The sequence below is a fragment of the Mercenaria mercenaria genome, chromosome 9 (assembly GCF_021730395.1).
Source record: "Mercenaria mercenaria strain notata chromosome 9, MADL_Memer_1, whole genome shotgun sequence".
NCBI classification, from domain to species: Eukaryota; Metazoa; Mollusca; class Bivalvia; order Venerida; family Veneridae; genus Mercenaria; species Mercenaria mercenaria.
This window is the reverse complement of record NC_069369.1, coordinates 45,166,368-45,193,327: the sequence shown is the minus strand read 5'-3', so window position 1 is coordinate 45,193,327 and position 26,960 is coordinate 45,166,368. Positions and strand designations below refer to the sequence as shown.

At 35.3% G+C, this 26,960-nt stretch overlaps 2 protein-coding genes across 4 annotated transcripts in view; one reads left to right on the top strand and one right to left on the bottom strand.

Moving 5' to 3' along the window:
• Nucleotides 1-1,625: 1,625 nt before the first annotated feature.
• On the bottom strand, nt 1,626-23,038 carry LOC123547007 (MORN repeat-containing protein 4-like). Of its 3 annotated transcripts, none has more exons than XM_045333735.2 (4): nt 22,917-23,038; nt 18,000-18,176; nt 11,961-12,070; nt 1,626-3,461 (listed from the first exon to the last, which is right to left on the bottom strand). In XM_045333735.2, exons 2-4 carry the CDS (start codon nt 18,173-18,175, stop codon nt 3,313-3,315), a joined length of 435 nt encoding a protein of 144 aa, XP_045189670.1. In that variant the 5' UTR covers nt 18,176; nt 22,917-23,038; the 3' UTR covers nt 1,626-3,312. The 3 variants fall into 3 exon arrangements, with proteins under 3 accessions (XP_045189670.1, XP_045189672.1, XP_045189669.1); XM_045333737.2 differs by lacking the exon at nt 22,917-23,038 and adding an exon at nt 22,270-22,296; XM_045333734.2 differs by lacking the exon at nt 22,917-23,038 and adding an exon at nt 19,423-19,454.
• Nucleotides 22,981-26,960, top strand: part of LOC123547006 (mushroom body large-type Kenyon cell-specific protein 1-like) — an 87,727-nt gene continuing 83,747 nt past the window's right edge. Inside the window, exon 1 of the mRNA XM_053551320.1 lies at nt 22,981-23,109. Within this exon, the coding sequence (XP_053407295.1) occupies nt 23,016-23,109 (94 nt within the window). The 5' untranslated portion in view covers nt 22,981-23,015. The remainder of the gene's footprint in view (nt 23,110-26,960) is intronic.

Below are 26,960 nucleotides of genomic sequence, written 5' to 3'. Positions count from 1 at the left end.
TTTTTAAAGTTTCCACTATATATACATAGGAAAAGTAACCACGCCCTCTGGTGGCCATGTTTTTTGACGAATCAAAATAATTTGAACACTCTTGGTAGAGGGTCACACAAGGACCATTTGTGTAAAATTATTTTAAAATTGGGACAGCAGTTTCACTCGAGAAGATTTTTTAAATTTCCACTATATACATATAGGGAAAAGTGACCATGCCCTCTGGCGGCCATGTTTTTTGACGAATCTGTATAATTTGAACAATCTTGGTAAAGGGTCACAGATGGACCATTTGTGTTAAATTATTTTAAAATCGGGCCAGCAGTTTCACACAAGAAGATTTTAAAGTTTCCACTATAAACATATAGGGAAAAGTGACCATGCCCCCTTTTTAGCTCTGGCGGCTCCTATGTGCAACCAAGCAAAACCTTTGAACCACTTTGGTAGAGGACCATCCAAGGAACATCCATGCCAAGTTTCATCAAAATCCATTCAGTGGTTTTGGAGGAGATGTCGTTTAAACACAACTGTTTATGATGCACGTCCGCACGCACGACGGACACAGCGTGATCACAATAGCCCACCATGAGCACTTTGTGCTCAGTTGAGCTAAAAAGTTACATGTTTCAAAATGTTTCCTTAGTTTCTTTGGTTGAATCACCGTTAATATATTAATAACAAGGATTCTAATTCCTTTTCTGAAATGAAACAGTAACATGTTTATAAGAGCTGCAATGGGAAAACACACTGCTTGACAAACATTTAAATATATGTTATAATTATGGTAATTAATACAACTGAAAAACTTGTGAAATGGTAAGGCAGTAAGTGTAGTATATGTTACTACCTGCTTTCTCCATCAGTGATGTGTTACCCTATATTTTCAAACAACAGAGTTTACATAGTAATCAATTCATTGACTACAATTGTTTTACCATATATATAAACAATAGGGCTGAGAGGGCGTAGGTACCGGAGGGGACCCTCAGCTTGTGTTAGGGGTCAGAGGGTCTCCCCCTTTTTAAATACAGGTATGAAATGGTGGCCTCAGGAGCATATTTTTTAGTCTAAATTTTGAGGTACTGGAGGGGGTACCCCTCCCATTTTATGTGGAAAATTTTGAAATATAGGTACAAAATGTGGCCTCTGGAGCATTTTTGGGTATAAATTTTGAGAAAATATTATTCCTTTGCCAAAATAGTTGGGTGCAACTTTGATGAGTATAGATCACTTCTCATCCAACTGGGGGGGCATTGTTCGCCCCCTCAGTCTGGTCCTGGATCCGGACCTGGAAGGCCATATTTTATGGTAACGTAGAAAATGTGGACAAATGCCCTGATGTCCAAATGGCAGAAAACAGACCAAAGGGCTCTCAGAAAATCATAGTTTAAAAATTGTGCATGGGAGTTGGTGGTTGGGGGCAAGTGGGGGTGTAGGGAGTTGGAGGTATCAAATACAACATTATATGTTATTTTTATAATTGTGCTATTCATAACAAACATAATTTGTTTTGCTATATCCTAAGGTAGCAAGATAGTTATACTCTTAACAACACCTATATTTTGCCAATATCTTACCAATATATTACCTAAAGTTTAAAAAGGTTATACCAATGATGTTGTTAATGCCATACAGAAATTTCAATAAAACAAGTTTAATCCTATGATTTTACTTATTTACAAATTATTTAAAAAAAGTCATGATAATAATAGATCTTTTTAACAACTAAGTTTCATCTGAATACAAAAACAAATCATGAAACATATGATAACACCATTGTTTCATCAACGTTAGACAAAAGAAGTAATTTAAAAGTGCATAGTTAAGAAAAGAAATTATCTACATACCGAGTCTTTGTAATAAAAGAATGTATCTCTGACAGTAGAAAAACAACAACAAGAAATTTCTGAGTAAAAAATTGTCAAAGCAATTATTTGTTTATTCATCCTCCAAAAGTGTAATTGGACGAGTTATCCCCCTTTTTCCAAACATTTTTTAACTTGGTGGAGTCAAATTGCAGAAGTTCATTTCAGAATGATTATCTCATATGCTACCATAAAGGTACCACGAAAAAAAATGTAAACGAAAGTAAGTTCTATGTTAACTGAATTCTGTGATTTTTTAATGGAATGAGGTTCAGAGATGCATTAAAGTATCATGACTGACTCATGAATTCTGTACAACATCTTGGTGACCCTGACCTTGAGTTTTACATAGCTGAATCATGAGCTCTTGATGAGGTGATCATTTGACCCAAGTTTAATGAAAATCCTTCAAGAGGTTTAGGAGATACAGAGTGGACACAAAATGGAAGGCTCAAACCTTTGTGACCTTGACCTTGAACCAACATGGCTGACTCATGAGTTCTGCACATCGTCTTGATGAGGTGATCATTTGACCCAAGTTTCATGAAATTCCTTCAAGGGGTTTAGGAGATATACAGCGGACACGAAATGGAAGGCTAAAACCTTTGACCTTGAGTTGAGACCTTGACCTTGAGCCGGCATGGCTGACTCATGAGTTCTGCACATCGCCTTAATGAGGTGATCATTTGACCCAAGTTTGATGAAAATCCTTCAAGGGGTTTAGGAGATACAGAGTGGACACAAAATGGAAGGCTCAAACCTTTGACCCTAAGTTGTGACCTTGACCTTGCACCGGCATGGCTGACTCATGGGTTCTGCACATCGTCTTTATGAGGTGATCATTTGACCCAAGTTTGATGATAATCCTTCAAGGGGTTTAGGAGATATAGAGCGGACACAAAATGGAAGGCTGAAACCTTTCACCTTCAGTTGTGACCTTGACCTTGAGCCGGCATGGCTGACTCATGGGTTCTGCACATCGTCTTGATAAGGTGATCATTTGACCCAAGTTTTATAAAATTCTTTGAAGGGGTTTAGGAGATATAGAGTGGACACAAAATGGAAGGCTCAAACCTTTGACCTTGAGTTGTGACCTTGACATTGAGCCGGCATTGCTGAAGCATGGGTTCTGCACATCGTCTTGATGAGGTGATCATTTGACCCAAGTTTCATGAAAATCCTTCAAGGGGTTTAGGAGATATGGAGCGGACACGAAAGTGTTACAGACAGACGGACGGAAGGACGAACGGAGACCATTCCTATAACCCTTGAATTAAAAAAATATAGTAAACTTTTAGTGCTTTTCTTATTTAGCATTTCGCCCTCGGTCCATCCTAACAATATTAAACAGTAATTTTACAAAGATGATACATACATGCAAAATATTTTATCAAACAGAATGTTTTAAATACTTGTGACGAAACATCTCTTTGAATAAAAGCAAAATGAGTTCAGCTCATGCTTTGAGATTTCTGGCAGTTTCTGCAGATCTTAGAGCAGTATGAATCAGTTCTGGACATTTTTCCCGCCGAATCATTTGGTTTCCATTGAAATATCCTTCATTACGAGGTAAACCATGAGAGCCGTCTGAAAAGGTTACCAAACCTGAAAAAAAATGCAATAGACTATAGTTCCAAGTACCTTTTTTTTATATATAGCAGTGCAGCCATCCTTTCGCATCTGTTGAGAAAAAAATCATTGAGTACTTTCCTTACTTTTCCAAAGCTATTTATAACATTCAAAAACATCATTTAACTAGCTACTGTATTACATGTACAGGCAAATACAAAACAAGAGGGTCATGAAGGCCCTGTATCGCTCACCTGTCCTATTGACCTAAAGATCATCAAGATAGTTTCATTAAGATATGGTCATAAATGTGGCCTCTAAAGTGTTAACGTACTTTTCCTTTGATTTGACCTGGTGACCTAGTTTTTGACCCCACATGACCCAGATTCGAACTTGACCTAAAGACCATCAAGATTAACATTCTGACTAAGTTTCATGAAGATACAGTCATAAATGTGGCCTCTAGAGTGTTAACAAGCTTTTCCTTTGATTTGACCAGTGACCTAGTTTTTGACCACACCTGACCCAGATTTGAATATGACCTATAGATCATCAAGATTAACATTCTGACCAAGTTTCATTAAGATATGGTCATAAATGTGGCCTCTAGAGTGTTAACTAGCATTTGCTTTGATTTGACCTGGTGACCTAGTTTTTTACCCTACATGAATCAGATTCAAACTGGACTTTAAGATCATCATGAGTAATATTCTGACCAAGTTTCTTGAAGATATAATCATAAATGTAGCCTCTACAGTGTTAACAAGCTTTTCCTTTGATTTGACCTGGTGACCTAGTTTTTTACCCCAGATGACCCAATATCGAACTCATCCAAGATTTTATTGAGGGTAACATTCTGACTAAGTTTCATTAAGATTGGGCCAAAATTGTGACATCTAGAGTGTTAACAAGCTTTTCCTTTGATTTGACCTGGTGACCTAGTTTTTGACCCCAGATGACCCAATATCGAACTCGTCCAAGATTTTTATGAGGGTAACATTCTGACCAAGTTTCATTAAGATTAGGCCAAAATTGTGACCTCTAGAGTGTTAACAGTCAAATTGTTGACGACGGACGGACGACGACGGACACAGGGCGATCACAAAAGCTCACCTTGAGCACTTTGTGCTCAGGTGAGCTAACAAGAGGTCAAAATGGACCTAAGTTGCTCATCTGAAGAGGATGTTCACCATCCAACCTTGAGAAGAAATTGTTTAAAACTCTTCAGCTCTGGCAACCCCTACCTGCAGTCAAGCAGAAACATTTAAATAAAACTGAAACAATTCTGTCTTATAACGCTACAGATCAAATTAAGGTACAGATCTTTCAAGCATTTCAAAAAAATCAACAACTTTTGAATGTATAAAAGAATAAAAATTAACCAAAACTTATGAAGTTTTTATAATAATAATAAACAAGGGCTGTACGTAAGACAGCCGATGCTAGACTATTCAAATAGTTGTCCCAAAAGCAGGAATATTACCCTAAATGTAAAAATATCTATAGAGTTTCAATCCAGTATCTGCATTATGAGATAGTAACTTGCATGCAAAACTTTAACCAGAAGTTTTTAAGTTCAAAAGGGGACATAATTTTGCAAAATACAAGTTATGGGACTTGATGCTATGACCTAGTTTTATAAACCCGAAGAAATGTGTGAAGTTTCAATTCAATATTTGCATTAGTTTTTGAGATAGTCACTTACATGCAAAACTTCAACCAGGATATTCTAAGTCCAAAAGGGGGCATAATTTGCCCAAAATACATGTCAGAGCTATGGGACTTGATCCTGTGAGGCTGGTTATTGACCTCGAAAAAAGAAAATATAAGTTTCAAAGCTGTATGCCTTTAAATAACTAGAGCTGCTTTTGAGAAAAGTGCATGTCTCCCACAACTGCCTAATCATCTGAATAGTTATTATCTGAGTCAACCATGCACCAATACATGTATCACTGGCATCTGTGTACAGAGTGATTTTCGGTAATTCAAGGGCCATAATTCTGAAGTGCCTGGGCCGATTTGGCTAGTTATCGAACTTGGCCGAGGCCTTATTGGCAAACACATTTTGTTCAAGTTTGGTGAAGATCGGATGACAAATGTTCGACTTAGAGTGCAGACAAGTGTGTAAAGAGCAATTTTCGGTAATTCAAGGGCCATAATTCTGAAGTGCCTGGGCTGATTTGGCTAGTTATCGAACTTGGCCGAGGACTTATTGGCAAACACATTTTGTTCAAGTTTGGTGAAGATTGGATGAGAAATTTTCGACTTAAGAGTGCGGACAAGTGTATACAGAGCGATTTTCAGTAATTCAAGGGCCATAATTTTATGCCTAGGCCGATTTGGCTAGTTATCGAACCTGGCTGAGGACTTATTGGCAAACACATTTTGTTCAAGTTTGGTGAAGATCGGATGAGAACTGTTCAACTTAGAGTGCGGACAAGAGTAAAAAGGCCAATTTTTGGTAATTCAAGGGCCATAATTCTGAAGTGCCTGGGGCGATTTGGCTCGTTATCGAACTTGGCCGAGGACTTATTGGTAAACACATTTTTTTTAAGTTTGGTGAAGATCGGATGAGAACTGTTCAACTTAGAGCGCGGACAAGATTTGTGACAGACAGACAGACACACGGACACACAGACAGCATTAAATCAATATATCTCCCACACCACTATGTGGTGGGAAACATAACTATATGTATTTGCATGCAAAACTTTAACCAGGATTTTCTAAGTTCAAAAGGGGGCATAATACGGCCAAAATGCATGTCAGAGCTATATGGGACTTGATGCTATCACCCAGTTTTATAACTCAAGACACTTGTGAAGTTTCAATTCAATATCTGCATTAGTTTTGGAGATAGCTATATATACTTGCATGCAAAACTTTAAATAAGGTGTGATGCAGATGCCAGGATGAGCAGAATAGCTCAGACTATTATTTAAATAGTCAAGTTAATTTTACTGATAATGTGAGGGTAAATCATTTTATACTGTCAGATGGCAGTGCAGTCCTGGTTGATTGCATCCTAAAACAAGAGCTTTCCATAAGACAGCTCGACTATTCGAGTCGGTGTCCACTGTATACATATAGGGAAAAGTAACCACACACCCTGGCGGCCATGTTTTTTGACAAATCAGAATAATGTGAACACTCTTGGTAGAAGGTTACATAAGGACCATTTTTGTGAAATTATTTCAAAATCAGACCAGCCGTATAGGAGATGTCATTTGAAGATTTTTCTATTTAAAGCTCTGGCGTACAACCAAGAAGAACTGTTTGAAAAACTTTGATAGAGGACCATCTAAGGAATATCCAGGCCTAGTGGTTTTGGAGAAGTTGTCATTTAAAGAAATTGTTGATGACAGATAGATGGCCGCACACATGCACGACGGATCATGGACACAGCATAATCACAATAGCTCACCATGAGCACTTTGTGCTCAGGTGAGCTAAAACAGTTATATAATAAATCATATAAAGGCAAAGTGTATTTAATCATATTTATGTTTATTTATTTTTTAGCTCACCTGAGCACAAAGTGCTCTGGGTGAGCTATTGTGACTCACCGTCTGGTGTACGTCCGTCTGTCCGTCCACACTTTCCTTTAAACAACATCTCCTCCTAAACAGCCAGGCCAATTTTCATGAAACTTCATAGGGATGTTCCTTGGATGGTCTTCTTTAAAAATTATTAAAAGAACTGAATTCCATTGATACTTGGTATGTAGCACCATCCAGTGGTCCTCTACCAAGATTGTTCAAATTATCCCCCTAGGGTCAAATATGGCCCCACCCTGAGGGTCACATGATTTATGTAGACTTATATGGGGAAAACCTTGAAAATCTTCTTGTACAAAACCACATGGCCTAGGGCTTTGATATTTGGTATGTAGCATTGTGTAGTAATCCTTTACAAAGATTATTCAAATTATTCCCCTGGGGTTAAAACTGGCCCCACCTCATGTGGCTTATATAGGAAAAATCTTCTTGTCCAAAACCATAAGGCCCAGACCTTAGATATTTGGTATTTAGTATTGTCTAGTGGTCAACTATCAAATTTGTTCAAATCATGACCCTGGGGTCAAAAATGACTGTGCCCCGGGGTCAACAGTTTTTGCACTGGCTTATTTAGGGAAAACCTTTTAAAAAAAAAAAAAAAAAGGCCCAAAGCTTAGATATCTGGTATGTGGCATGTTCTAGTGGTTCTCCACCAAGACTGTTCAAATCATGACCCTGGGGTCAATATAGGCCATGTCTGGGTGGTCCCTTGTTTTACATAGACTTATTTGTTTTTGAAGATTGGACCACAAGTATAACGTTTGATACAGATTTCAATACACATCTTGATTAGTCTAAATCGTGACCTACTGACCTATTTTCTTGTTTTTGAAGGTACAGCATAGAAATTTGGACATGTATAATTTTTGATACAGATATCAATACCCATCTTGAATAGTCTTAATCATGACCTACAGATCTACTTTCTTGTTTTTGAAGGTACAGCATAAAAATTTGGACCATGTTTATAACTTTTGACAGAGATTTCAATAATGCTTTAGCTTGCTGCCGGCAATTGATTCTGCCTTTGCGACCAGTGCAGACCAAGATTAGCCTGCACATCTGTGCAGGCTGATCATGGTTTGCACTGTTTGCTATTCAGTCAGTAAATTTTCAGTGAACACCCCTTCGAATAATGAATGGTACTGCCCAAATAGAAGGACGGACCAGTCCATTTTAAAAATTTAGCAGGGTAAACATGGTAAAGGTTAATATTATTAACCCTGACCTACTGGCCTACTTTCTTGTTTTTGAAGCTACAGCAAAGAGATTTGGACCACTTGTATAATGTTTGATACAGATTTCAATACTCATCTTGAATAGTCTTAATCATGACCTACTGACCTACTTTTTTGTTTTTGAAGTTACAGCAAAGAAATTTGGACATCATGTATAATGTTTGAGTGACATTACAGATACACAGTTAGCTCCCTTGGAACAAACCCATCGCCAATGCATTAAACATATCCAGAGTGTACTGACAAGTTCAAGAACCGATATTGTCTTAAGCAGTCTCGGCATATACCCGATAAGCACAAGTGTTTGCCTCGAGACTGATGTCCTATATGTTAGAACCAAGGAAAGTGTCGGGCTGTGTTCCCGACATATATAAAATAAAAGGGCGCTATGGATTAAGCACTTACTTGAGAAATTACATGGACACCGGAATTATTTCCATCATCGCATGCATGGAAAAAGATTATCAAATCAGCCGTTCATAAAACCGTGGAATTCAATTGGCGGCATAGAATTTTATGCGATGCCAGTCTGTCAGGTTTTTTCCAAGTACATTAGAAATATGAGTCATCTATACTATGGAGCTTTAGTCGTCAGTTTAAATCATACCAGATACAATGTGCCTCAGCATTTACACTGCTTTGTAAGTTTTTCTCCAGAAATTACGAAGTAAGGTGCGTAAATTGTGACTTACTCACAAATATCATTGCTCTGCATATTGCATTATTCTGCGAGAAAAAAAGACAGTTCAAGAGGAGCATTATGGGTAAACCTGTCCAAGCTGTTAAGGGTAAAACAATTTGAAGTATTTTGTAGCCATTCTCCAGAGTTACAATTGCTAGAAATGTTCAGCGGTTTTGCTTCTTTTGAGAGGGACAACGATTTGGAGTATCGTCCTTTAAAGTCTTCCTGACTAGTGTTCACAACATGACATCGAATTGAATGTAATAATATATGAGTATTAAACTGTCGTATAATAACGCTAACATCAGATTCTTTTAGCAGTTACTTAAAACTTTAGTAACTTGAAAATTATACATGTTTATGAGAAGTTATATACATCGTATTTGACTAGCATGTAAATAATATTGCATATACTTAGAGACTATTAATATTGCTTATTCTTATGCTTATGTCTTCTATGCTGTTCTAGTTATATATAAATGGAGTATTTTGTCTGTGAGATGTATCACAGATGCTCTCTGGACCGTTCAGGTGGGGACTGACCCAATCATCCGGGACGGTTTGCATTCTGTGATGCATTTTAGAGTCGTAATATTTATTTTGTTCGCTCAAAACGTAAGATATTTTTCTTCTATTCTGTTCGGGGTGCAATCTTTATAGACCAATATCTGTTATAGGTTATTGTATAGCTATTCACGCTACACAGTCTGACTTGCTGCTTTGTCTTTTACTTAACTTAATTATATTACATGTTTGCCATGTGATTGTGTTGATGTTTATTGTTATTCGGGATGGCAACGAATAGCATTTTTGGTATTCGAATATTCGGTCAACCTTCCGAACGAATATTCGATCATTAAATGATTAACAAATCAACTCAAAATCCTATGTGTTTACATTATTAGCGACATGTATTAGTAACCCAGATATTGACAAATTTAGACTGACAAATCGTTCTCATCGCTTGTTCATCTTTTGGAATATAAAATATTCGTTATTTGCCTTCATAAACATATAATTGATATAGGATTTTGACAGTAGATTCGCGTATAAGCATGAACAATATTTTCAATCAAATGAGGTGTTTTAGACTGTGGGATTGGGGGAGTCTAATATAAAGAAAAATAAATATTTGGCTTAACTTAACTCTTTGTCTAAATATTGAGTACTAATTAAAAAAAAAAAATGTTAACCACACGAAATACATTTATATGTCATATCAGTTAGATAATCCGTTTTACGTCAAAAAAAAAAATGCATCCTATTTAACTTGTTTTCTATACTTTTCGGCATTTTTCTTTGCTCAAATACATCTTTTATCGACTGACTGAAATTCGAATCATCAGTTTAAGTGCTGTCTGATGATTTTAATTACACGCGGCTGGCACCTACCGAAAACAAGGCGAGTTGTAACGGATTTACATCAATTTGTGACCCTTAAAGTTTTCTAAAGGTAAGCAATTAGCGGTATTAACTACAGGGTACAATGTCATCACCATAGCAATGTGTACACTCTCGGCATGCTAATATACAAAATGACACGTCTGACAAAGACAGAAGCCATTTTCGCATGAATTTATAATGAAAGCTAGTTTTGGCAAATAAGATCAACGGACATTTTTGGTTATTTCATTAGGCGTTTATTTATTTCTCATGATTTTACATCTTTTCCGAATATTCGAATAGTGAAAAAGTGTTCGAAAGTGTTCGAATATTCGTTGCCGTCCCTAATTGTTATAATTTAATAGGTCACTAAACAATTTTTCTTATCTTACTTGTTGCATTAAGCATGAAACATTAGCGATCTTACATTCGTTTAAACAATTTTTCGTATCGTATGTATGACTGTTATGTTATCATCAACTTTTCTGAGATTAGATTTCATTGCACATCTAAGTCGTCTTAATATTTCGTTTCGATTAAGGCTATCTTATTCGGTGTGCTACAATTAATGTTCTAGAGAAAAAAACTACATAAATACTTTCTTTCATCTGTTTGGTTTTAACCGATTATATATATAATATTGATATCTATGTTGTTCTTTATGACAAATGTACTTGTATATATTGTAACTATAATACTGCGTTACATTTACTTGTTGCATTAAGCATGAAACATTAGCGATCTTACATTCGTTTAAACAATTTTTCGTATCGTATGTATGACTGTTATGTTATCATCAACTTTTCTGAGATTAGATTTCATTGCACATCTAAGTCGTCTTAATATTTCGTTTCGATTAAGGCTATCTTATTCGGTGTGCTACAATTAATGTTCTAGAGAAAAAAACTACATAAATACTTTCTTTCATCTGTTTGGTTTTAACCGATTATATATATAATATTAATATCTATGTTGTTATTTATGACAAATGTACTTATCTATATTGTGTTTATAATGTGTTCCTTTCCTGTACTTATATATTTATCATGTAAATGCTCTTCAGTTATGGAGGAAATAAAGATAATTGTTTTTAAAGGTACAGCATAGAAATATGGACCCAATGTATAACTTTTGATACAGATTTCAATACTCATCTTTAATAATTTTAACCCTGACCTACTGACCTACTTTCTTGTTTTTGAAGCTACAGCAAAGAGATTTGGACCACCTGTATTAACAGATTTCAGTAGTTATCTTGAATAATCTTTACCATGACCTACTCACCTAGTTTTTTATTTTTGAAGCTTTAGCAAAGAAATTTTTATTTAAGCAAGCAACTAAACTCAGGTGAGCGATATAGGGATACCATGGCCCTCTTGTTATTAAAACTGACATACCAGAATTTCAATTTGTGTAAAAGTTGGATCTAAACTAAAAAACATGACTTGTCTCGGTAGCAGTTAAAAAAATAAGAAAAAGTAAAGTAAATAAGAAAAGCCTAGGAATCACTCATGCTGAAAAAGTACTTCAAGTCAGAAACGTAGTGAGCTGCTGCCTAGCCACCAAGGAATTATTAGTGGTATCAGAACAGTTATGTATTTCTTTTGTTAATTTACAGTTCAAAATGTGTACTGTGCGATATCTATACCAGTTCTTTGTGGTCATAAATACATACCAAGTCCTGATATTTTTCCATTCTGAAATTCTCCTTCAAATTTCATACCATCACAACGCATGAAAACACCTCGTCCATGAAATTTGCCATGTTGAAATTCACCCTCATATCTGAAAACAGATATCTGACATTATGAATATAAGAGATTTAAGGTAATTTTAAAATGATTTCTACTAAGATGCCTGGTGGCAACAAAGGTTGATGTAGTACAGCATCTTGAATGATACAACTCTAACACAAACTGTATGCTATATATACGATATATGCAAACAAAGTGCACAATGACCAGCATTCCCATTCACGCTAAAATCCGCGTAATTCATGCATAAAAAGTAACTTGCATGCAAGTTTTAAAAATCTGCGGGTACAATGCACGCATAAAAAATCTGACAGAAAATACATCTTTCATCCATATAGGGCCGAAATTCAAGCAACCTGACTTTATTTTTGATCCACACACGCAAATTACTGCATTTCAGACTGTTGACAATTTGCTAGATGTCATGTGGAGTTGAATTTACATGCCGGTGGCATAATTTAAGCTCTGCCTACCTCAGGTACTAGTGAGATTTTAGTGAGAACTGTGACAGCGAATCAAATTATTCATAAAACTAGACGTGATAGTATTCAGCCAATCAGCAACACGATTACATCTTTGACACTTTCCGATAATTGTCAACATGTGCAAGTGAAAAAACAACGTTTCTGAACGTTTTTTTTCAACAAGTTGTTCAATAATTAAGCAGTCCGCTGGCATTTACTACACAATTATTTGGTCTCCATTGTAAATGAAAGACGCATAAGCTGCTGCTTGCTTATAAATATTTACAAAATGACCGGTTGCAGACTGACTTTCATAGGGCAATCAACAAATTACTTTCCATTTTTATTCGAATCTGATACTGTTCATGCTAAACTGATGACTATATACAAGATATAGCAACAAAACAAGAGCTGTCACTAATGGTGACAAATGCCCCCGCAGCGCCTTGACCTTTGACCTGGTGACATTGACCTTTGACCTGGTGACCCCAAAGTCAATAGGGGTCGTGTACTCAATAAGTACTATTAGCATGTGAAGTTTGAAGGTCCTGGGTGCAGTGGTTCGCGAGTAAAGTGCCTTCATGCAAAAAGTTAATGTTGTCTTCATGTAAAAAGTTAACATTGTGATGAACAAAAGGACGGACAGTTGAAAACTAATATGCCTCCCTTAGGGGGCATAAAAATGTTATAAAAACTCTGTGGGTAATACTAATACCAGCATCGGCTGGAATTTTTGAAAACAGCTTTTTCAGAATTATGGAATGAAGTACTACTCATTGCATGGGAAATGATGTATCTAAGAAAATGAATAGTCACATCAATAGTTTTTATCCATAAACAAGAACATTATAGCCATCTTTTCAAATCACTTCACAAGCTTGCTTGTAGTTGGGGTTTTATGTTGAGTTAGAAATGATAAATTTGAAGGAAATGCTCTCTTTTTCACCTAGAAGTCTCCCCACTTTTCTTGGAGGAGAAGTGACTTCTAGCTGTATCTCTGTGGTGCATGCACGTGTAAAACAAACCACTGTCATTAGTACAGGCTGAATAAAAGTGTCACTTCTCATATACTTCTTTATAATTTTGTTTCAGTTGGGACATTTTTTTTTCAATGGGTATAGTTTGTACCCAACTTTTTTATCATGCACCCATATTTATTGAAGTACATGTATGTGGGTACATGTACCCACTTTTCAAAAAGTCAGTGGGAATGCTGCAATGAAACAATGATAAGTGCTTCATGCATGTACTGTATTACACATGTTCTAATAGAAATTCTATGTTCAAGAATAGATAAAAAACAAGAGCTGTCAGAGGCAGCAACGCTTGACTATCCAACAGCATTGTCAATTGAATGAATACAAAAGTCGAACAAGAGCTCCGCCAAGCGGGTAATATACGCCCAAAGGGTTATATCAGAGGAGGATGGAAGCAAAATTTAAGAAAAAGCAAAATTGTTTTGGTGTGTCTGTGTGTGCGTGCATGTGTGTGCAAAATATAAAGATTTTTTTTGTGTTTGTGTGTGTGTGTGTATGTGCGCGCTTGCAGTGGTGGTGATGACAGAATACTAAAGGGCAAGAAACTTAAAAGAAAATTAATATTTTTTTGTGAGGGAGGGGGGTGGGGGTATGTTGTAATGTTGCAGTCTGCACATCGTCTCATCACCCCCTGCCTATATTCCAAGTTTCAAGTCAATACCTTTAACATTTTATAAGTTATGCTCTGGACACGAAATGTGATGGGCAGATCTGACCTTGCTTTAACCTTGACCTTTCACCTTCTTTCATGCACTCTGCACATAGTCTCATCACCACCTACCTACATCCCAAGTTTGAAGTCAATACCATGAATGGTTATGCTCCGGACACGAAATAAGACAGACAGATCTGACCTTTGAGCTCAATTTTTTACCTTGACCTGTGACCTACAGACCTAGTTCATGTGCTCTGCAAATCATCTCATCACAACCTACCTACACGCCAAGTTTGAAATCAATATCTTACATGGTTATATGGTTGTGCTCCGGAAACAAAATATGATAGCCAGTTTTGACCTTTTAAATCAATTTGTGACCTTGACCTTTGACCTACAGAGCCGGTTCAAGTGCTCTGCACATTGTCTCATCACCACCTACCTAAATGCCAAGTTTAAAGTAAATACCTTTGATGGTTTAAAGTTATGCTCTGGACACGAATTAGGACAGACCGACAGAGGCATGCGCCATCACATGAACATCCCATTTTTCCAAATCAGGAGTATAACAAGCTGTCACAGGAGACAGCGCGCTCGACTATTTCGATGTGGATACTGAAACTGGGCACATCTGAGAAGCTGGAGCTGTCACAAGAGTGTTTAATGACTGCAATAAGAATGAAGATATTGGACAATAGCTTGAGTCTGTGTCAAAAGTATTAAGTAATAAGAGAGATAAAGAACATTAAATAAGTATAATTCTAAGCAAAAAGGGGGATAATTCATGAAATATTGGTGCAAGAGTGATTTTTGCACCTTGTGTCATATGATGTGGGTGATGATGTGGAATAACAACTTCAAGTTTGAATCAAATCCATTTAGTAATAACTGAGATATAGTGAAAATGCATCAAAATTAACCTGAAAGTCTGAGTAAAAGGGGGAATATTGCTACCAGAGTTATGGACCTTGTGTCATATGATGTGGGTGATAAGGTGGAACAACTATTTTAAGATTGAATCAAATCCATTTAGTAATAACTGAGATAGAGTTAAAGTGCATCAAAACTTAAACCTGAAATTCTAAGTAAAAAGGGGGATAATTCATGAAATACTGGTGCAAGAGTTATGGCCCTTGTGTCATATGATGTGTGTGATGATGTTGAATAACTATTTTAAGTTTGAATCAAATCCATTTAGTAATAACTGAGATAGAGTGAAAGTGCATCAAAATTTTAACCTGAAATTCTAAGTAAAAGGGGGCATAATTCATGAAATATTGGTACCAGAGTTATGGACCTTGAGTCATATGATGTGGTTGATAAGGTGGAACAACTATTTTAAGTTTAAATCAAATCCATTTAGTAATAACTGAGATAAAGTGAAAATGCATGAAAACCTTAACCTGAAATTCTAAGTAAAAAGGGGGGATAATTCATGATATATTGGTGCAAGAGTTATGGCCCTTGTGTCATATGATGTGAGTGATGATGTTTAATAACTGTTTTAAGTTTGAATCAAATCCATTTAGTAATAAGTAATAACTGAGATAAGAGTGAAAGCAAAACTTTAACCAGGATTTTCTAAGTCCAAAAGGGGGCATAATTTGCCCAAAATACATGTCAGAGTTTTGGAACTTGACCCAGTGAGGTTGGTAATGGACCTAGAAAAGAAACAAGAGGGTCATGATGACCCTGAATCGCTCACATGAGTAAAGTGAGCAACATGTTTAAAATGGCACTCTGATGCTAAAATATTAGAAAGTAGGTCAGTAGGTCACATTCATGGTTACTAAAAGTCAGTTTTAAGATCGGTGTGCAAAACTGTACATGTCATCCAAATTTCAAGGCTGTATCTTAAAAAACAAGAAAGTAGGTCAGTAGGTCAAGGTCACAGTCAAGTGACCCCTAATCGCTTGTGGTCATCAGGTAATTATAATTAAACAGTCTAGAAAATATGATCTGATAATTTTTGAAGTATTTATTCCTATATCACTCATATAACAAGTGACCCCCAGGGCAGGGCCTCTTTTCACCCCAGGGGCATAATTTGAACAATCTTGTTAGAGATCTTCTAGGCAATGCTACATACCAAATATCAAAAGCCTAGGCCTTGCAGTTTCAGGCAAGAAGATTTTTAAAGTTTTTTCCTATATAAGTCTATGTAAAACTTGAGACCCAATGGGGCAGGGCCTCTTTTCACCCCAGGGGCACAATTTGAACAATCTTCATAGAGGACCGTTAGATAATGTCACAAGGCAAATATCAATGCTCTACGCCTTGCAGTTTTGGACAAGAAAATTATTAAAGTTTTTCCTTTCGGTTGCCATGGCAATCAGAGTTCTGCATGGAATTCAATTCTTTGAACAATTTTGAAAGGAGCCACCCAAGGATCATTCCTTGGAAGTTTGGTGTAATTCTGCCTAGTGGTTTTCTAGAAGAAGATTTTTTTAGAAATTGTTGACGGACGCACGACCTACGACGGACATTGAGCTTTCACAAAAGCTCACCATGAGCCTTTGGCACAGGTGAGCTAAAAATAATTTTCAGAGCTATATGCCTTTAAGTAATATCTATATGTACTTGCATGCAAAACTTCAACCAGGATTTTCTAAGTAAAAAAGGTATAATTTGGCCAAAATGCATGTCAGAGTTATGGCTCTTAATGCTATCAACTAGTTTTATGACCCCGAAGACGCATGTGAAGTTTCAATTCAATATCTGCATTAGTTTTGGAGATAGTAACTTGCATGTAAAACTTTAACCAGGATTTAAAAGTCCAAAAGGGGGCATAATTTGGTCAAAATCCTTGTCAGTTATGGGACTTGACCCAGTGAGGTTGGTAATTGACCTAGAAAAAGAAAAAAATTAGTTTCAAAGCTATAGCCTTTAAATGATAGCCATATGTACTTGCACGCAAAACTTTAACCAGAATTTTTTAAGTCCAAGAGGGGGCATAATTTGAAAAAAATGCATTTCAGAGTTATGGGTCTTGACCCAGTGAGGTTGGTAATTGACCTAAAAAAAGAAAAAATAAGTTTTAAAGCTATATGCTTTTAAATGATAGCCATATGTACTTACACGGAAAACTTGAACAGAATTTAAGTCCAAAAGGGGGCATAATTTGGCCAAAATGCATGTCAGAGTTATGGGACTTGACCCAGTGAGGTTGGTAATTGACCTAGAAAAAGAAAAAATAAGTTTCAAAGCTATATGCTTTTAAATGATAGCCATATGTACTTGCATGGAAAACTTTAACAGAATTTTTTAAGTCCAAAAGGGGGCATAATTTGGCCAAAATGTAAGTCAGAGTTATGGCTCTTGATGCTATCACCTAGTTTTATGGCCCTGAAGATACATGTGAAGTTTCAATTCAATATCTGCATTAGTTTTGGTGATAGTTACTTGCATGTAAAACTTTAACCAGGATTTTGTAAGTCCAAAAGGGGGCATAATTTGGCCAAAATACATGTCAGAGTTATGGGACTGGAACCAGTGAGGTTGGTAATGGACCTAGAAAAAGAAAAAAAAGTTTCAAAGCTATATATATATGCCTTTAAATGGTAGCCATATGTACTTGCATGCAAAACCTTAACCAAGGTGTTACGCCGACGCCAGGATGAGACTATTCTTTGAATAGTGGAGCTAAAAATGTTGACAACGGATGCCAAACCATCCGTGTGAAGTTTCAATATATTCCCACAAGTGGTTACTAAGATACAAGCATACATACAAAAAGTTAACCAAATCGTGACAAAGCTCTACCTATTTTTCCAATAGTAAAGTTAAAAAATCATATTACAATACCTTGAATTGTCGCTAAATACCATAACACCTGGTCCTTCACAAAGCCCTGCTTTGAACATGCCATAATACTGTGAGCCATCAGTAAATTTCATGATTCCATAGCCCTCTCTCTGGCCTTCCTCACTCCACTCCCCTTTATACTGACTGCCATCTCCATATTGGTATGTGCCCTTCATTCTGAATTTTTTGTTGAAATTACATACAAGGTCAAAAAGATTACTGAAATAAAATAACAACAAATGAAATGTATTCCCCTGGTATTTGGCATAAATTTTGTAGTTAAGTTTCTGAAATAAAATACCCAAATTGAATTCTTATTATTAATACATGCATGTCAAAATTTGTTTATTTGGATCTACAGAAAGGAAAAGATTCACCTGAAATGACCAAAATCATGCATCTGTAAATGTTTGTTAAAACCATTTACTTTTATGCATGAATTACTGTTTTCAGACCAAAAAATGTTTTCCTTATAACCAAGTATTCCCTATAACCGAGTTTGCTGTATATAAAGATTTAATATAAATTAAAGAAGACAAAGAACTGGGTAATGAAAAATTGTTTTCTATATCCGATCTTTTGCTATACAGGAGTTAAAATGCTATATAATGAGTTCTACTGCACAGTGTTTTCAATGGATGATCAACAAAGCTGCACACTAAGCTTCACTAGATTTTATCCCAGTTTAATAAGAAAGGAAAAAATTGTTATGATGATGTTGATGCTGGCAAAGAATGCTGACAACAAAGAATACTGAAATGCTCAATAATAATGTAAATTTTAAGGACAATGAATAATACCGAAATTAAAGAAGAATGCCAATGAAGAAGAATGCGGATGAAAACAAAAAAAGGCTTACGAAAAATGTCAATGAGGAAAATTGCCAACACGGAGAATGCTGACAACAAAGAATGCCAATGACAAAGAAAGCCGACAACGAAGGATATTAACAGGGGAAAATAACGACGAAGAATGATTCCTAAATCAATCTGTGTAAAAGTATAGTGTTGTGTCGCTTAAAGATGTAATAGTATCAGTGCATGTTCATGAATATCAATAAAATATTCAGACCATGAAATATAGTAGGACAAAGCAGAAATCCCAACAAATATCAATGAGAATATATTTAGACTATGAAATATGATAAGGAAAAACCCAAACCTCATGAATTTGCATCGCTGATCATGCAATGAACCAGAGAAAAACACATTTTGAATTTCTGGTGAATGATAAAAAACAAAAAAATATTCACTTGTTTCCAAAAATAGTAACATTATGATTTAAACTAATGTTTTTCTTTACCCATCAGAAAGGAACCATTCTTATGCCTTAAGGTCAAATTTTGGTGCACTTATCACCAACAATTAACTGAAACGATTGTTATGGAATTTATATTGTAATATTACACACTACAAGGTCCTACCTAGCTCTGGCTACCATAACTTAACTGACGCTATTTTTATTTTCTGATGGTTGCGTCCATTATATAAACATCTCTGAGCTGAATTTTTCGGCGAACGCCGTCTAAGAACGAATTCGTTACCTATGCCACGTGACTTCAGTTTGCAAATCAAACTACTTGATAACGCATTATAGATAATTTATCAAAATGGAAGATTTATGCAACACTCTGCCTGATTGGACGAGAGTGTCAATTTCTTTCACTCTGTTGATTGTGCTACGCTGAGTGAAATGTAGACAAAGTGTTTATCCTAAACGACGCTGTTCACAGTTTTAAAGCTAACTTTGGCTCAGTATATTTAGCAAGAATATTGATATATCTCAAAATGATAAGTAAGTTTGATAAATATGATAAAAACCTGTTCAAATACCAACATATATCAAATTAAAGAAAGAGCTGAATACGGTCTGCGTATCACATGAATAAGGGTGTGATAAGAGTCTTTTATGTAGAGAAGTGCTTTTAAAAAGATTTTCCTTGTTACAATTGTCGTCTGTATATGAAAAGGTTTCTTGCTTTTGTGACTTATTCAGATTGCATATTAAAATGAGTACTTGTTTGCTTTGATATATTTGTTATATATGAATATTTTTCTTTAGTATGGTATGCAAATATTGAACTCAGTTGAAATCTGTTTTATTATGTATATGCTATATAATGACTGAATCTCATTACACTGAAATGAAGGTACGCTGCATACAGTTTATCTATGTGATATGACTACGGTCAAACTTTGCTTATGAAACAGAAATATTGAAATAATTACAATTGTATGTTTTGCTTGACCTTCACTTTTTTATAGGTGTGACGTCATTGTCCAAAGATTCATGAATAGCGAATATGCATTTGTTAAAGTTGCATCAGTTGGCCTATTTTAGAAATAAATAAAAATAATAAATAAAAAAATCCTTTAATTGATTTTTTCTCATGTATTCTAATCAAACTTGATTTGTAGCATCTTTATTAGGCCTGCAGCCAACTTTGTTCAGCTGGGACATTTGACCCCTTTTAGGGGCTGCTAGAGCTAAAACTAGAAATGCCTTTATACAGCGTCTCATGAACAGCTTGGTGGATCTTTGTCATACTTGGTCTGGAGCATCATTATAAGGTCCTCTTCCAAATTTATTTATATAGGAACTTGGACCCTATTAGGAACCACTATAGCTAAAAGTAGATATGCCTTTCTTCGCATTAACCACTAAAATGTAATGGATTTTTATCAAACTCGATGTGTAACAATATCGTAAGGTCTCCTGCTATTTTGTTACAAATGGGGATAGGGACCAATTTAGCTAAAAATATAAACACGTTTAATGACCTCTTCTCATGAACCGCTTCATGAATCTTCATCAAACTACTGCTGTAATTATTCGTCTAAGGATAAACGAAACAAAATTGCAACCCTACGAAACCTTTGCGAAAAATTAAAAGAGAACCATTTAAATTGTTTAAGTGCAGTGTTTAGTTTTGCAATTTGAAAAATGTTAGATGAAAGATGAATGTTAGATGAAAAATTCATAAACTTCTTTCCTTATTCATACATGTCAAGTTCCCAGGACAATTTTCCAGGAGATATCAGTTGAAAATCCAGGAGATCTGATGAAAATCCAGGAGTTTTATCGACCAGCATTTTCTAGGAAATTTAAGGTCGAACATTTAACTGTAAAACAGATTAGATCTAAACCATATCCTTTCTGACTTGATTAATTGATTTGGGCAATGGTTTCAGGGGTTGTAATTTGCATTTTATCCTTATCGTGCTGGACACTATTAATTCTGCCTTTGCGACCAGTGCAGATCATAATCAGCCTGCACATACCTGAAGTCTGATCATGATCTGCACTGTATGCCATTCAGTCAGTCACCTCTTTTAACAGTTAATGGTACTGTCCAAATTGAAAGATGGGCAAGTTCATTATAGAAATTTAGCAGGGTAAGGGTTTAAACATTTTTTTTCAAAAAAGTATTGATTTAAATTTATTCAATTATTATCTTTTAATAAGCAGAGGATAATAGTATCCAGTGAATAATCTGCAGGTCTTTTTGACATTCCTAGAATTTTAACCCATGAGCAGTAGCTAAAATAGATTGGAAATGAATCTGTTTCACCATTTTGACTTTATATAGTTTAAAAAAAATTAGAGTTAGTGTTTTTACTCAATAAAAATGAAAATAAAAATACAAAATCATAGCTGTTAAAAAATGTTTAAACCTATTTCAAGTTGTTGACACTTCTGCCATTGGTGGTAATGATTCCCATCACTCCAATTTATCTACTCAATTTCAAATGTATTCAAATCTTTTCCCATCTAAAATTTCCATTATCATGACATTATGTAAACTCGCCAATTAACACAATCTAAAAATAGCCCAACCATACACCTGTCTACTGATGTCATCAGAGCGTGACCTTGTTAAACTTTTATCGATAGAGTGATAAATTACGTCAGCCACAGTGTGTAATTAGCGATTTAATATTTGATGCTTGGAATTTTGGCCACTGGAATGTAAAAAGTGTCTGGCTAAGGCTGGCATCTGTCCAAAATTACACTAAAGGTATGTTTATTATGGAAAAATGATTTTCCGGGATATATTTAAGTTTTCCGTACGTCCGGGAAATTGGGTCTGAATCTGGGAAACTCCCGGACTATCCGGGAAACTTGACATGTATGCTTATTACAATTCGTCGACCATCATTTTTAAAGATATTTCTTGTTTTAGCTATGTCCTACCAAGACACTTACAAACACAATGCATATGAAGAATGGAGAGATAGAAACAATTTTAATAGCTTGCTGTTATTTCTACCTTCCAGTTCCATTTGCTTAAAACGGCTCTTCTGTATTGTACTCTACAACTCAAAAATAAAAGAACTTAGTGTTGACTTACTGTTGTGACTTTATCAAATTCCTGTTGTTTCAATCACCTAGCTGACACTAATTAAATAATTATGCAAGAGATGAATCCTTATCCCCACCAATATTTCAAGGCTATGTTTATCGCTTTAAAAAATAAGTAAATATAATAACCTAGTTATTTAAGGAGCAAAACTATTTAAAGTTTACAAAAATATTATACTGTTTTTCTAATATTTTCCAGAGCATTTGTTGTCTTCAGGTGTAGATAGATAGATTTATTCCTGAATATATCCAGTATGTCATGAATACAAATATTACAATTATCACATTATAAAAACCAAACATTACAAACATACATTCAATTATATCACAGAATTAGCTATGCCTTATAATATCTCAGATTGATATTAATTAAAGAAAAATAGACAAGCACTTTTCGTTTTATATAAGAAATTCTTATAAACCAGTCGTGTAAACCAGTATGTTATCTTTGAAATAAGTTCACGTTTCTTTAGGTTTAGATACGTCACTAATAAATCAGGAGGAGTAAGAATCGTGACTTCTATCAATAAAGCAATTACACTTTTACACACTCACCTGCCTACTTTCAGTTCCGCATTGACACCTGTATGCGAAAAACGTCACTGTCGATCGTGCTCATAATATGATGACGTATCCAGGAAAAACACTGTCAACATGGTTGATTGCGGAAACTTACGCTGTTTTCAAGAAAGAAGATTAATTAAAAAAGATTTAATGACATGGAGCAAGAAGATTCCTTTAGTTGTCGGTAAGTGTTCTTTATATTGTAAATACACATTTATATATTTGTCTGTCGTTTTCAGTGAGTTTCTTTTGTTAAATTTTTTCAAGTCATTGTCAAAAATTTAGGCTTTTGTTGTGACTCCCCTGCCAGATTTTGGACAGTTTTACTTTTGTGTTCTTGGTTTCTTTATTGAAACTGAATATAATTGAACTATTTCATGATAAGGAATATAAAACTGTGAAGAGATTCTACTTTTTTTACTATTATTAAAGGTATAATTAGATACACCTTGCCTTTTTGACAGAGATGTTAATAATATTGATCGGCTACATCGCCGAAATTCAGCTTCTCAACGAAGCGCGCCCATTGGCTGATTTTTTGGTGACAGACTGCTTTTTGCAGTATGTTTATCAGATTTGGGTCACTATTCCAAAATGTTGTTGCTTTGTTCATTGTTTCACCTCTGTTTCTTTATGGTGAATTTTTTGGAGATCATAGTATATTGGAATACAGATTATAACAGCTTGCTCACCTTCATTATTGATTTTTGCAGAATCAATAATTTACAAAGCATATGCTTTGGTTTTGGGCGAATGGTTAATCATGAGCTACATGTGTATCATATATTATAGTGATTCATCCCTATGGCCTTAAATTTTATAAAATCTGTTTAATTATTTAACTGCCCCAAACATTAAAATTTTGTTCTTAAATTTTATAAAATCTAATTAGTCATTAAAATTTTGTTCTTAAGGTAGTTCTGCACATTTGGATCAAATTTTTTCTGCAATGTAGAATTTGATTAAACTCTGATTTTTCAAAACTTCAGAATATACCTAGAAAATTCAGCAAATAAAAAAGATAGGGTCCAGTGCTTGATTTTTTGATAGAGTCTAATTTGAAAACTTTGGCCGCAATTTTTCATAATGGAAGTCTATGGGAAAATCATAACTTTCGTAACATTTTCGCGAATAGAAATACTTCCCACAGCTGTAAATAAACATAAGGCCTATAATGTGGTGAAATAAAATGTATATGTCTGTGTGCTTATTTTTGAGATTGACCATGATTAAAGTGAACAGCATTTTTCATGCTAATTTTAAGACATTATTTTGAATTTTTTAACGTGTCAGATGTTTTAATATATCATATTTTAACTTTAGAAAGACAGTAACAGTGCCATTGTAATAAATTTATTCACAGGTTGCTATTGTTTCATAAACTAATTTTCATTTCCATATGCAGAATCCAGGCTTTATTCTACGTTTTCAGATAAATGACGTTATGCCATCACTTCCGGTTTATCAGACGTGCAGAACTACCTTAAGCAGATGCTTACTTACAGGCCTGGGTCCAGGGCCATGCCAAGGGGGCCCGTGCCCTCCCAGTTGGCTGAGAAGTGACATATAACTAATCAATTTTGCACTAAACTATTTTACTTTTATTTAGCAAAGAAATAATATTTTCTCAAGATTTAGACCCAAAACACACCAGAGGCCACCATTTCATACCTATATTTCAAATTTTCCAGGGGGAAAACCCCCAGACCCCCTAGTATGAGGGGAGTACCCCTCCAGTACCTCAAACTTTAGACCAAAAAATGCACCAGAGGCCACCATTTTATACCTGTATTTTCGAAATTTTCCAGGGGGAGAGTCCCCTGACCCCTAAAAAAAAATGACAGGGATACTCCCTTCCATACTCCAATGTTTAGACAAAAAAATGCACGATCGCCAAATGAGGGGAGTACCCCTCCAGTACCTCAAAATTTAGACCCAAAAATGCACCAGAGCCCACCATTTCATACAGTCATGTGTTTCAAAAACTTTCTGGGAGGAGACTCCACTCTTCCCCCCAATAAGGACAGAGACGCACCCACCCCCCCTCCCTTCTCTGCGCTATGCACCTCGCCGGTGACACCTTTGTTCTAAACTGGTGCCCCCTCCCCCCAATCAGATATTTCTGGAACTGGGCCTGGCTTAAATTTTGTAAATTGATACATATAACTTTTTTCAGGTCTCCAGAAGGATCTTTATTTAATTTTTGGAGATGATTTTTTTTATATTTAGTGTTTGTAGGATACAGTATACCTGCAAGTGAAAATATTTAAATTTATTTAAAAAACGGAAGAAGCTTTTTCTAATTTTTATTAAAAGAAATTAGAGTAATGTCGGGTAATACCAACAGTCATCAGTTATCGACACAGTAATTGTTAGTGTCCATTATAATTATGGTACTTCCATAGTCTGTAACATTTTCTGTGATGTTGTTATGACGTCACAAGTTCTTCATAAAAGTCTGCGAGTCTAAGCGGAACTTCGGCGTGCTATCGTTTTACATCAAGTTATTGTTTTTACTGATAGGACGTTTCTCCCACAACAATATTGGGAAGAGTTATCGCAAAGTTTTCTCCACCTTGAAATTGCTTTTGAAAATTCAGTGATTTTCAAGTTTGCAGCATGAGGACAGATGGGAAAGATGTCCTTGATAGCAATTTTGGAGGAAAATATTACCAAGATGCCAAGGATACAGGACAGAATGGGGTGTCGATGTCTGCCGACATAAAAACATAGTGTCAGCAGTTTTCGACCCCAGTAGAAACATTCATATATTGATTCCCTAACCTGTCGGTCTAGATCTTTTATGCTTCTTTCAGAACAGAATATATTGAGACTTTAAGAGGTTCCCTTATTCAAACCATAAGTGCGCTAGAGTGGTTTTACAAACCTACTACCTAGTTTCTTAGAAAAAGTGGCAGGGAATCTGTCTGTTTGTTTATTAATTGATTTGTCTATCAGTTTGTCAGTCTAATTAGCTGAAAAACATTTATGGTAGCCTATATTATCAGATCTGCTGTTATATAAAACGTAAGGTCCATGCTTTGGCTAGGTTTACAGACATGTAAGTGCACAGGAAAATATTTATATAACCGCTAGCTCGAAAAAGTGCAATATGAAACATGAGGGTAAGAAGTGATTTTTTTCCTTCTTTATAAATACCCCTTAAAGGACCTTTTCCCAATTGAAAAATGCAATATTTTTTCCCAATTATTATCATCCAAAAATTCCCCAAATGACCAAATTAAGTTTGCATTTTGATGATTGCAGAAGGAAAACTTAGTTACATTGATATTCACCATGATTTAACCATTTAAACAGTTTGTTTGAAGCTATTTACATGGAATTAAAGGAAGAAGCATTCTAAATGATGTTATTAATTAACTATAAAAATTCCCAATCTGAGTAAAAACCCCGCTATTTTCCCCAATTTATCTGGTACCGGACCTTTTCCCAAAAGGGCAAAAAAAAATCACTGGTAAGGCTAAGGCACTAAATGGGACACTTCTTATTTTCTACAGTTGTATATTCTAGACATAAAAAACTGTTGCGTTTCACCCTTCAAAATGTTCTACTGTCCGTGCGTTTTTTTTGGGCCAATTTGGGGTTGATATACGGACCCAATCCTAGACTAGCTCCTAGACTATGATATATAATTTTTTTTACATTTTTATGATTGAATATAGTGAACTGAGCCAGTCTATATCCTATGTCCAATATCATAATAATTTCAACATCATTCCTCTGTGAAAATCACTAAAATAGACTGGCTTTTGTCTCTATGAAATTGAATTTGACAAAAAAAGGTGAATAATGTAGAAAAATATTTATTACCAGTCTAGTGGCTAGTCTAACCCAATCCCAATGGCGAATAACATGTTTTTTCCCAATTTCAAAGCTAAAATTCCCAAAGTTTTTTTTTTTTTTTACTTTTCTTCAACTTTTTCAAACAAGAGTCTTGTCTTAGACTGTACCTATGAAACCTGAAACATTTGAAACATATGACAGTTTGCTAACTTAATGCCTACTGATAAATTT